Consider the following 12,980-nt stretch of genomic DNA (forward strand, 5'->3'; position numbering starts at 1 on the left):
GCCATGTTAGAGAAGCTATGTTGGAAACAAAATAAAAAAGGAGGGGTCCCTGGGGAAGAACAGAAGGAAAAAGATGCCCACACCTCGCCAGAGTTTCCCTATTCTCTAGTCAGTCAGGCGCGGGAGGGCCGCTATCTACCCTATCCACTTATCCTTGGGTGGGCATTCCTTTATCCCACTCTTTAGGGGGTGGTCAAGGGGCAGCCCTGCCTGGGAACCCCCCCCCCCAGAACTACTTTGCTAAAGCCACCAGGGTTGTAGAAGAGAGGGAAGAGGGAAGACGTTCCCAACACTGACCAGAGTGCACAGCAGAACTTGAAGGAGCAGAGCAGAGACTCTATGGTTTTAGAGCTTTATTATAGAAATGCAGGGGAAAGAGGGATGGTAGAAAGGAGGAAGAGAGAGAGAGAAGAGAGAGAGAGAGAGAAGAGAGAAGAAGAAGAGAAAGAGAAAGGGAAGAGGAGAGAGAAGTGAGAGAGGAGAGAGGTGAGAGGACAAAGGAATAAGAGAGTGAGCTTCGGGCTGAGTACCCCTTTTTATGGTCTTCACTGTTGCTAGGTAACTGGGGAGGAGTTTAGCCTGAAGGTCAGAAGCTTGGGCCATTGCTTATGTGACCATGCTTCTCTTGTGGGGGCTGTGAGAGATGGTACCTTAGGCAGGGGCCAGAGTTCCAGGAGCATGAGGGAACGCCTACCGTGTCATGTAGGTGAATTATGACCATCGGGGTTCAGACCTCAGCTCGACTGGAGACCAGCCTGCAATTCCCCACAAAGCTACATGACTCCAGGTAGGCAGGCAGTGACAGTGTACGCTGAGGTATAAGGTCCCAGCTGAGTGATGATCGCACAAGTCACATGTGAGGCTCAGATGGGTTTAGTGGCCACTGCTGTCCTAGAGCATTTAAGTGAGCATGAATTCAAGAAGGTTAAGAAGAGAGCCCACCTAACCTGTCATGAAGTCGTGGGGCAAACCTGGAGGGATAGATGCTCATCCCAGAATGAATGATGTGGCCAACAGCAAAGCTTATAGCAAGGTGGAGTATAGCAGTCACAAGTTAGGCAAGTCTAACCAGTGTCTCTAAAGTGTCTTGAAACCCTGTTTCTCACTGTAAACCAATCTGGAAAGATCAAGACTACGACAGCTGAATGCACAAATGCATAACAAATATAGCAGCTGGGCGGGCTGACTCATACCTATCATCCCAGCACTGGAAGGCTGAGGAGGAAGGTCATAAGTTCAAAACTAGCCTGGGCTAGAGAGTAAGAACTTACCTCAACAATAGCATCATAATGTAGAGTCCCGTTAGCAGAAATTAATAGAGGATGTGACAGTGTCAGTGCTGATATTAACAGGCCCCTCTCCAGGCCAAACCACAAAGCACACAGTACATGCCTACTCTGTACCTCCCGTTGAGCTGAGGTCTTTGGGCAAAGTGTTTGACATCTAAAATAAAGTGACCATCCCTATTAACTGCTTGGCTACAGTTACCATTTCCTGTGGCTCTGTTAGTTAATGTCATCATGTTCGTTCACTGTGGTCTTGTTCCAGTGAGCGAGAACTAGAAGGTACTATGCCAACTGGAAAGCAATTGCCTGCCTCAAGGACTTTAACATCTGCTGGGGTCAGAAGAGGGTATTAAATAGGATACACGGAGCCACTGTTGCCAGAAAAGAGTAAAGCTTCGTTCTGGCCACTGGGTCTAGGAAGTATCACAGAAGGGCTGGCTCCGAATCTGACAGCTAAAGAAGAGGCAAGGAAGATTTCAAGGAGCTTGAGACTGGGGGCCATGAAGCAGGACCGGGAAAGGCACTAACGTGCATTCCTCTTGGAGCGTAGGAGGGCGTGCAGTGGTTCTGGAAGGGGGATAACATAGGGACAGGGCATGTGCGGTCAACAGCGAGAATGCCGAAGGATGCCAGGCAGCAGAGGTGGGAGGTATAGGTGGGTTGCTGCAGCAATGGCAGCTGAACCCACCAGTGTCCTGACATAAAAAGCAACTGGGCAGCTCATGGTGAGTAGAATTGTATGCACCTTTCTCAGCCAAAAGCTGTAGGCCTTCATCACCAGGGAGTATTACATTAAAGCACTGTTAAAATGCTGGAAAGTGCTAGTGAATAGGACTGAATAGAATTTAAAATAGGTGAGTCTCTGTTTCTCTGTCTCTCTCTGTATCTCTCTTTCTGTCTCTTTCTATGCATCTCTCTCTCGCTCCCTCTCTCTCTAGATTTTAGAATATCTTCATGTGCAGGCAATGAGATGTCTTGGGGATAGGACCCAGGACTGAACACAAACTCCATCTCTATTTCCATATACTTTATATACAAAGTCTGAGGGTGACCTTATAGAGCACTTTTATTATCTCCACATTTCAACTGTGACCTGTCACATTCTAGCAGGTGAGGAATTTCCTGGTTGTGACATCATGACAATATTTAAAGTGTCAGGCTTTGGAGAATCTGGAATTTGAGATTTTCAGGTTATGGGTGTCTGAGCTGTAATGGATATGTGGACCTGTCAGCCAGGATAACAAAACCACACACAGAAAATGCCCATTAGAACTTCATTAGCCTTTAGGTTACATTGTGTTATTTTAGGAACGCTATTGACAGGGTTTGTATAAGTAGACTCTGTATAGAGTTACGAATATTTATTTTATCTGCAAGAATGAGCTCCATTAGCCTCAGACGTGGCCAGGAACGTGAATGGAACATGTGGGAACAGCCAGGAGCCAGACCGGCTGATTAGATCAGAGCCAATTTTCTCCTGAGCCCTCCTGTTCTGATTCTAGACATGTTGGCTTTAATCTTCCCACTCTGTGTGCCGGCTTCCTCGCTTTCAGTCTGGCAAACCAGAGATAGCTATGTTGACCAGATGTAAATGTTCATAGGAGAATCACAATGATTTTCCAGATTTTGCTGTTTTTCCATGATTCAGAATTCAGAAAAGCACAAATTTTCAAAGAAATACAATATTGGGAAACCTGCCCAAGAAACTCCAGGGCTTAAATGAGGTAGTCTGGCCCTCTTCATTCTCTGCCCTGCAGAACACAATCCTGCTGTCACCATATGCATGCTTTCAAATGCTTGCTGAAAAATATGACTAACTAAGGTGTCCTGTGTGCTTACATTTGAATTAACTGTTCTCTTCTCTGGGTCTTACTTTTGCATCTATTTGCGTGTCTAGTCTTGGGTTTTCTGTGAATATAAGCTGTGGAAGGAATCCCTATGATCTCCCAGCATCTACAAGCCTGGACTCATCATCTATTTGCTAACTGCCTCACTTACAAAGTAAACCACATTGACATGCTGACACACAATCACGTCAGTGCACCTAAACCAAATTCCATCCAAATTTAAAGTCTCCATCTTCCTGGAATAGCATAACATATGGTCCATGTGTAGTCTTGTTTAATGAAGATGAGAGATTTCCCAAGGCCCCCTATGTCTTACTGTGCATGTTTAATAATTTATCACTAATTGTCTGTGAAGTGCATCACTTCTTCTGTCTCTCTGTCCTCCTCCCTAGAAACCCGAACTTCAATCTATAATTAAATAGCAGACTCCATTTTGCTCCATAGCGTAAATGGTATGTTGGGTCAGCTTTCTTTGCCTGTGGTCCACAGCTCCTTAATCTTGCAAATTCAAGTGCCTACCCAATATCCTTCTCCCAGTCCTTCAACACCTGTGCCTCTTTAATTGTGTTACTATAGATTTTTGTATTAGCACAAAACCCCTGGAAACCCCATTTTAAAGGTTACTAATAGGATTTGTTTTTCTGTCTTTCTTTCTCTCTTTTTTTCTCTCTTTCTCTCTTTCTCTCTCTCTTTCTTCTTTCTTTCTTTCTTTCTTTCTCTCTCTCTTTCTTCCTTCCTTCCTTCCTTCCTTCCTTCCTTCCTTCCTCCCTCCCTCCCTCCCTTCCTTTTTTTTTTTTTAAGACTCTAACCTAACCTGGATCAGCTCCTGATCACACTGTCCAAGGTTGCCTTGTGTATGCACTCTCTCCTCAGCCGATGAATTAAAACTCTAACTGCACATTCAATTGATCTTTCCTGTAATAACTGCCCCCAAGTACAGTATAGCCCTTCAACTATGTCAAAATGTAACATCATTCTAGCCTTCTATATGACCAACACTTTGGCCATTTTCCTTCATAGTATGCACACAAAGAGCATTAGAAAGCTAGGCATTTCTCATTTACTTAAGTTCATACATAAAACTCATCAGAACATATTTAAATATTATCAGAATCTACCCTTTCATACACCACAAATTCTGGCATTTTAAAATTTGGCTGTATTGTACCCAAGGGAGCCTGAGCAGCCCCTGCTGCCCCGCCTTCTGCCTACATACAAGGGGGCTTTTAAAATTATTTCCTTAAGTTTATTGAGACAGCATTTTATGTATCCCAGACTGGCCTGGAAGTCTGCAATATATAGCCCAGGATGACCTTGAACTCCTGATCTTCCTGCCTCTACTTCACAATGTCTGAGACCATTGACCATCACACCTGCTAGAAAGAGTTCTTTTTTCCATGGAAACCTGTCCAGTCTCCTCTTCCTGTGAAGTTATCTACTTCAGTGTCACTCACCCTCAGCATTTTCTCTTGATGCATTGCATTGCTATGTTTAAATGTATTTTATTTATCATATTACCTCTTTATATTGAAAATACATATGGATTCTTTTGGTGTGTAGGTGTGTGTGTATGTGTGTGTATGTTGCAAAACATGGAACTCGGGACCTCATACACAGTGATCAATTATCCTACCACAGGGCTACATGTATTGTCCTTAACTGTTTTTTAAACTTACTGGGATAACTGTAAATCTCTACATATTATATTTCAGTTATGTATTAGTATTCTGTTTATAATTCACATCATGATGAAAGCAGAAAGAAACTAAGCCCTGAACATGAAGGTGTACATGCTAGTAAGTGTAGCTGGTTTTGGCATCTGTGGTTGGTCTACTTTTTCTCAGAAGAGTAAGAGAGTGTGCCACACAATTCTAAGTCTGGCTTCCACCTTTCAGACTATTCCCACGGATGAGAATGGAAGGATGTGTGTTATAGGCATAGCTAAATGTTTTGAACTCCAAAGTCAGGGGCAATTACCACATAGGGATCTACTGTCTCACATAATGTTTTATGGTCTGTAATCTAACAAATCATCAAGGTTTGACTTTGATTCAGACAGAAGCAATGAATGTAGGAACATCAGTCCCTACAGCAGTTGCCCACCAGTCTCTCTTCTCACTGTTACCATTTTACAGAAGTACAGAAAACAGCTTCACCAAGCCACATTGGAGGACTGTTACTTATGCTTCAAACTCTTCCACTTATAGGAACTTTGCCCTGTCTAACATACTCAGAAAGAGTAAGGAAAACTACCTTAATGATGCAATTGTTTATAAAGTGATTTTTATTTGTCACTTCCCCCACATACAATGTATACACATCAATACTAATATGCATACACATATATATATTTACATACCTGTACATATCCTATAGATGATTTATACATATACACACACAAACATATGAACACACACACACACACACACACACACACACACACACACACACACACACCAAACCTCAGGCTTAGAGATTTAGAATTCTGTTCATGGAAAATATCCATCATATACCAAATTGGCAAGACTAATCCTTACTCTGATATCAATTGATAAAATCAGACTTCTCATGCCAGTTCAAATAAACATTCTATGGTTCTCTACGGCCACTATTTCACTTCTGACTCAGAATTTCAACACAGAGTACAACCCAGTACTTCTAACACTGGGTCGTATTCTTCATCAAAAAAAGGAAAACAGGCAGAGGTGGCTAGGAAGCCCTTCTCTATGATGATGATGATGATGATGCCTTAATTGACAGAGGACTCGAAACATGAACACATCAACTGTCCTTTACAGGGGTCTCAGAAGTGTGCACTGCTAGAACACAGTCAGATCACAATGTGTGAGCATTCCTTATCCAAATGAGAAAAAGGCAAATTTGAGCAGGCTCCAGAAGAGATCCAACATGGTATCTTCACTAAAAGTATGCTCTTGGGCAGATCTTCAAGGAAGTGTCCAGGTGCCCACAGAGGCTTTACAAACCATTCTTTGAAAACCATGGTGCCTATCACCCACTAGAAGGCTTCATTCTCTGAAAACCTTGGTACCAATGCCCCCATCAGAAAGCTCTTACCTGCCCACAGCAACACATACAAAAGAAATCAGCTACTTTTAAGAAGATGTGGCACAGTGGCTTTGTGACACTATCTTGTGTGATGCATGATGGACCAAAACCTTTGAAAAAGGGTCACAGATCTAAACTAGCAATACCTTTTGAACAAAGTCTTTCCAACAAAAAACAACTAGACTTCTTATCGAGTTAAGTCACCAAGTCCATTTATGTAACTTAGGAGAAACATCAGTCTAGTTTTCTTGACCCTTCTCCCAGCACAAGCAGTCTCATACCGTAAACACAGGCATGAAGCAGATCAGAGATGACAACACCATAGTAGGCACCCCTGCTATCTAAAAGCACACAGGATTTAATTTTTTTGCAAATATAAAATCAGGAGTGCTCTTTAGCCCCCGTGCAAAGAAGCAATTACATCCTGGGCAGAGCCAATGTGAACACTCAAAGAATATCATTGTCAAGTAGTGGGGTACAGGGTAAACCTACACATGGTGTGGACTTAATGAATGGCTTAGCTGGTATATGCAGATAGATGTTATTTTGGCTGTTAGTGGACATTATTTCAAGGCATCTTTTATACTCACCGCCTCAGTGTGGACTGGGTGCACCGCAAAGAGCAAAGCTGTGACAAACGCCAGTCCGCGATTCTTGAAGACTGTTTTATCACAGGTATACATCAGCACAAGGGTCACCAGGCAGTGTAGAATGACATTGACCGCGTGGAAGTAGAAAGGGTTCATGCCAGTCAGAAATATGTTTAGCCTGTTAAAAAGTAAAAATTAAAGATGGAGAGGTCTATACAAGACATAATCACAGCATACACACACGAGATCCACCCATCATTTAAGAAGATGCACTATTTAATAGTAGCTTCGGGTGAGTTTCGACATTTCATGCTGTGGATCTCCAGCTTTTTCCTATCTCAGAACTGACTCACCTACAGAAATCAATAGAGACAGTTATGGTGCTGTTTGGGGAGCCTGACCCTCTTAAAAGGCAAACAGACAGACAGACATTGCTCCATGGTTCACAAAAGACCCCCTTCCTGTCATTCTTGCTTTTACTTATAACCCAGGGTAGGGTCCCAAGTGCTGTTATCGGAGCCATGACGACTGGCAATGAACAGAAACCGCAAACCAGGCACGAACCAGAACGTGTGCTCTCAGCCACAGTACCACCAGGAGCCATGTCTCCAGATTCTACATCTGGAAGCTGCATCGATTGCCTCCCCGTGCAGGACTCGTTAGCAAGGCTGCAGCTGAGACTACATGGAGAGCAAACTCACCATGAGGTTTTTGTATTTATAGTGTTTTTGTTAATGCTTGTTTATTTTGTGTGTGTGTGTGTGTGTGTGTGTGTGTGTGTGTGTGTGTGTGTCTGGAGGTAGAGGATGAAGTAGGGTCACAAATGGATGCCACTGTATGCATGTGGAGGTGAGAGCATAATTTGTGGGAGCTGGTTCTTTATTTTTACCATGTGGGTCTCAAAGATCAAACTCAGGTCATCAGGCTTGGCAGCAAGCCTTTATCCACTGAGCTATCTAGATGACCAGGGCTTGTTTTTATAATACAAACCCCCACCCATCTAAGAATCTGATCATTAACACTATGGTAAGCCAACTAAAAGAGAACTATAATCAGAAGGGAAATCAGGTGCTCAACGTCATAAAAATAATAAATAATAAATATTAATTAAAACCTTCATAACACCAAAATACAGAACAGATACATCTAAAGGTCACCATTAATAACAGGATATAATGTCCCCAACTAAGTCTGTAGCATGCTATGGTTGTGGTGACACCTAACCCTAAAATTACTTTTGTTGCTACTTCATAACTGTAATTTTGCTACTGTTATGAGTTGTAATGCAAATATCTGTGTTTTCCCATGGCCTTAGGTGAGCCCTGTGACAGGGTCCTTCAACCTTCAAAGGGATTGTGACCTATAGGTTGAGAATTGCTGCTGTAGAGAAGATTCCCAAACAAAACCTCTTGCTGGGTATTCTGGCACACACCTGTAATCCCAACACTAGGGTGGCTGTGGAAATAAAGTGTTACGAATTTGAGCCCAATGTGGGCTACACAGTAAAGCCCCTTCTCAAAAATATTGTCAAAAAACAAAAGTTACTCTTATCTAGAATGTCCTTGGGACAGTGTGCACACAGTAGTTGATGGCCCATAGCTACCTGGCTTTCAGTCCATCACACCACAACAACAATCCTAGGTATTTATTCTAGAGCTATCAACCTGCCTTTCTTACAAAACCGTCTTTGCCAAAATATTCAACCAAGAATGCATGAGTCACCCTTAGAGATGACATATATGGGTTCTAAATAGGTAGTGTGATGTGTGCACAGCTTGGACCTTCAAAACTCTCACCATCTCAAGCTTCATTTGGGCACATGAATCTAAGCATGTCACTGGTTGTGACGGTGTGAGAACTATCATCCCCATATGCCTCATCTATTTGAGCATGTGGTCCACAGCTGGTGGCACCATTTGAGAGGTTACAGCTAGGAAGTGCAGCCTTGGTGGAGGAAGTACTTCACTTGAAGAAGGTTTGAGGGTTTATAACCTCCCTTTACTTCCTGTTCTCCTCCTTTACCTCCTGTATGTAAATGAAAATGTGACCAGCCAGCTTCCAGTTCCATCATCTTGCTGCACAATGCTTTCCCCACCACTGTAGACTGTAAATCCCTCTGGAATTTAAGCCAAAATAAACTTTCTCTTGGGATTTCCTAGATCAAACAGGCTATCAAGACTAGCCATAGTGGTGAGCTCTGAGTATAGGTAGCAGAGGAATCTGTGAATATGTGCTATTGACGTGGGCACTGCCATGCCAAGGACTCTCACTGTCTCAGCCCCATGGGGATGACACCTACAGAGACTTGCTATGAGCTAACCCTTCTCCCTCATTGGACCTAATAAGCATGCTGAGGTTTGGGTGGCCAGGGGTTATTGGTGCCCTCCATTCTAGTGAAGACAGCACTATCTGATCCCAGCTTTCTTGTATCCACACCCATGTGCCTGTCCCTTCTTTATTCCCTCAGTGCTTGTAGTCAGGGTTATAGGACTGACGCAGTATGAATCATGTTATATAGGTTTTATTGAGACAGGGCTCAGTCAATAATGTAGAAGAATGACTAAGGATGATTCCTTGCATCACACACACACACACACACACACACACACACACACACACACACGCACGCACACACTCCCCCCCACACATGAAAGTGTGTACTTGCTGGCTGAAAAATCCTAATTCTAGAAAACTTCCATCAGAAAATAAATATTTTTACACACATACAAACATGCCCACATGTATCTCATAGTGTTATTTGTAAAATAACAAGATCTAAAGGGGATAAAGAGAGAGAGACATGTAAGTTCGAGACAAAATGCTAACATTTCCAAACATAGCCTATCTGTGAGAATAGAGAACAGAATCTCTAGTTCTAGAAGCCAATATGGGTGCACAGAAAAAAAAGGGGTTTACGTTTCATAATTTAATAGAAGAGGGGCTATGATCGATGCTCTACATCTATGTTTTAACAGAGACATTTATCAAAATATCTTGAAGTCTGCCTGCATACATGACAGCCCAGGATGGATTTGCAACCTACACAGAGTGGGGACTAATACATCAATGTCCTTCTAGACTGAGACCTCCAGTGCCTGTCAGAGTGTCAGCTCTGCTTGCCTAATGTCATTACCAACAGATCAAATGAAACTACAGAATCCACATTTACAAAGATTACAAAAATGTCTGCTGAGAGGAGAAAAGTACACTGGGAGACTGACTGAGATCCAAAGTGGCCACAAGTGTTCCTGTCAATGCTATGCTGGATGCTAAAAACAACAAAATACTCACATCCAGATTAGGACGATTATACACATACTGTGGCCCAGAGGGGGTTGTTAACCTCAACTGAAAAAAGTTAATGCTCTTCAGCCACAAAAGCAGGACAAATCACCAACAGAGAGACAAGGAGCCACAGAACTCCAGTTTATCATGTCAGTGTATTCAACAAGATTTGCTATATGTTAACCACACGAGGAAGTGCCCAGAGATATGAAGAAAAGACATAGTGTCTCCTCTTGAAGGATTCCCAGAGCAGTGAGAGTAAGAAAGGAACATTCCCAGATGGAGCAGCAGAGCTCCAGCAATGGAAGGACCTGCCAGGTTAGAGCTTTCAATGAGGGAAACGCTCTCCAAGTGGAGAAGAGAGGCAAGATCCATGGTACTCATTGAGAGGCACCAGGGCTAAGAGAGCATCTTAGACACTGGGGTCACTTGCACAAGGGAGCTCCAGGATTGGGGGAGCGGGATCCTCTGAAATGGGGTCTCAGAAAGGTGGGTCTGGGACATGGGGGACAGAAGTGATCAGAGAGGAGGGATATGATGTTTGTGGAGCTTACAGCTTTGCTCTCCAGTGTCTGAAGCAAGCCTCATCCATGGATGTCACAAAGTAAATTCTGAAGTAGATGGTGGATGGACAGACAGATGAATATTGAAGCACTGAGACAACACACTTACTCTAAGTCTATCTGAGGGGAAAGCAAGGTCTAACTACACCGAAACAGACTCTCCCATGTTTCTCCTAAATACAGTTTCATTTCACCTTTATACCTTTTAATATACTGTTTTAAGATACTGTTTTAATCTGTCAAAAGAATTTTAAAGCAGATGTCTGCATGTAGATATTTTTAATTTATCTCAAAATATTAGAAGACCTGAGAACTTCAGGCTGGTTGAGCTACAGGGGGACATTTGGATACCTGTTTCATTAGGACAAATTTCACAATTAGCCAGTCTCCACCAGTCCTAATGAAAGCCACTCACTTATCATGGCACAGGATTTTTCTTGTAGTAAAGAAGATGGTAGATGGTTTCTTGGGTCTCTATTTAGAATCACAAATGGGAAATGAAAATATAGGCAGAATGACTATTGTTTAAAACCAAAATGTATTCCTAGAGAAGGTATTACTGTTTTCCTACAAATAAATGTAAAGTACTATGTGCCAAAGAAACATGAGCTCAGTCCCTCAGTTATACAGTCAGCTGACACCTCCAGCAGCTGAGGTTTCAACCTGTAGAGGAACACCAAGAAGGTGTCAGCTCAAGTAGCGTTGAAGTGTGATGATCTGTCTGGATCACCAATTCCGTGGGATGTAGTGTCACTTAGGGGACAGAACTAGGGGTCTGTCTATGTCAGCTTCCTGAAAGGGTTGAGCAGAGTCACCCATGCTCAAAGTGGGTGTCACTTGTCCAAAAGAGTGCAGAAGACGCAGAGATCCAAGGAGAATGAAGCGCGGCCTGCCAGCCACTGCTTCTCCCTGAGTGTGTCCTTGGTTGACATCCTAGCTTCTTTGGCCTTCCAGTGAGAATATGGGGACCTTCCAGACCTCACCACAGGATGGGGACTGTCCTGGCATCTAGCTTTGTGGCCCATAAAGCTACAGACTTCCCAGCTTCTCCAGCATGTAGGCAGCCATTGTCACCCAGCCTCTACCAGGTAACACAACCTGAGAAGTCTCTTTTATACTATGTATACATTCTATGGGTTCAATGCCTTAATAGAACTCCAATACATCTGTGAGATACAAGTTTCTGGGAGACCCAAACTGCCCACAAGAGTCTGATGACAGTCCCTTGACACTATCTAGCCAGAGCAGTATCTCAGCCTCCAGGTCACCCCGAGAGTACCTCCATGATAGTGCTCAACCACGTTTCTAAAACTTACTAATAATTGTCTTCAGGAGTTATGAGCAGTTTTTCAGAGATTTAAGAAGCTAATTTCTCTCCATCGCTGAAATCCACTGCATTCAGCACACAATAGATTCTAAAAGAAGTCTGTTGAATAAACAAATGAATTTAAATTACACTGGAAGCAGGAAAAGCCCATCTTTCCCTTTCAGCTCTAAGAATGTCTCATTTTATTTGGCTTAGGCTTTATTTCTCATTTAGAACTAGGACAGGCAGTAGGATTTTTTTTTCTCAAATAACCTTAACAGGCATCTCTGACTGAAATCCCCCTTCCTCTTCTGAACTTCAATATCTCCCTGTGAAGATGATCAGGAGAGCAGTGTGTGAACTAAAGCAATCAGACTGGGTGTTCTCCAGGACAGCTATACCAGGTCCCAGGAGAAGTCAGGTCAAATAATCTGACATCAAAGGGGAGAGCAAAGGCAGAAAGGAGGCCAGCTCTCCACCTCCTCTCTCTCTCTCTCATAGCCAGGAGCTTTGGGTAAACTCTCACTCTCTTTCCGAATTCTTTAGAGAATATAGTCTGGTTGAAGTGAAGAAGAAGAAAGGCAAGACTTAACCAGGATGCATCCTAGAAAGAGAGACTTGTGCAGGAAGACATACAGAGTCCACCTCAGAGCCCCTGAACGTCAGTCTGAATGTTCCAATTCCACTAGTGAGCTAGGTCTGGAAACTGGGTTGAAGGGGAGACTTTTCACAGTAGTAGCTCTAGTCTACTCCTGTGCCCTCCCCTCACCTCACTCATACACACACACACATACATACTTACACACACATTCACATACATTCATACACTCATTCACACTCTCACACACATTCACACTCATGCACACTCTCACTCACACACACATACATACTCCCACACATTCTCTCTCACACTAATAAACACACACTCACAGACATAAACACACTCTTACACACACATTCACACTCTCTCACACACATACAATCACACACACATACACACATTTACACACACACATATACTCTCATATACATAAACA

At 43.0% G+C, this 12,980-nt stretch overlaps 1 protein-coding gene across 6 annotated transcripts in view; it reads right to left on the reverse strand.

The window, feature by feature from the left end:
* Positions 1-12,980, reverse strand: part of Tmtc1 (transmembrane and tetratricopeptide repeat containing 1) — a 212,341-nt gene that overhangs the window by 186,588 nt on the left and 12,773 nt on the right. For all 6 annotated transcript variants that reach the window (XR_001785149.2, NM_001347518.1, NM_198967.5 and 3 more), the window contains exon 2: positions 6,790-6,967. Coding sequence is in view for 5 of the 6 variants with exons in the window: in NM_001347518.1 (NP_001334447.1) it covers positions 6,790-6,967 (178 nt within the window). In the remaining variant the exon portion in view is untranslated. The remainder of the gene's footprint in view (positions 1-6,789; positions 6,968-12,980) is intronic.

The sequence above is a fragment of the Mus musculus genome, chromosome 6, assembly GCF_000001635.26.
Source record: "Mus musculus strain C57BL/6J chromosome 6, GRCm38.p6 C57BL/6J".
Taxonomy (NCBI): domain Eukaryota; kingdom Metazoa; phylum Chordata; class Mammalia; order Rodentia; family Muridae; genus Mus; species Mus musculus.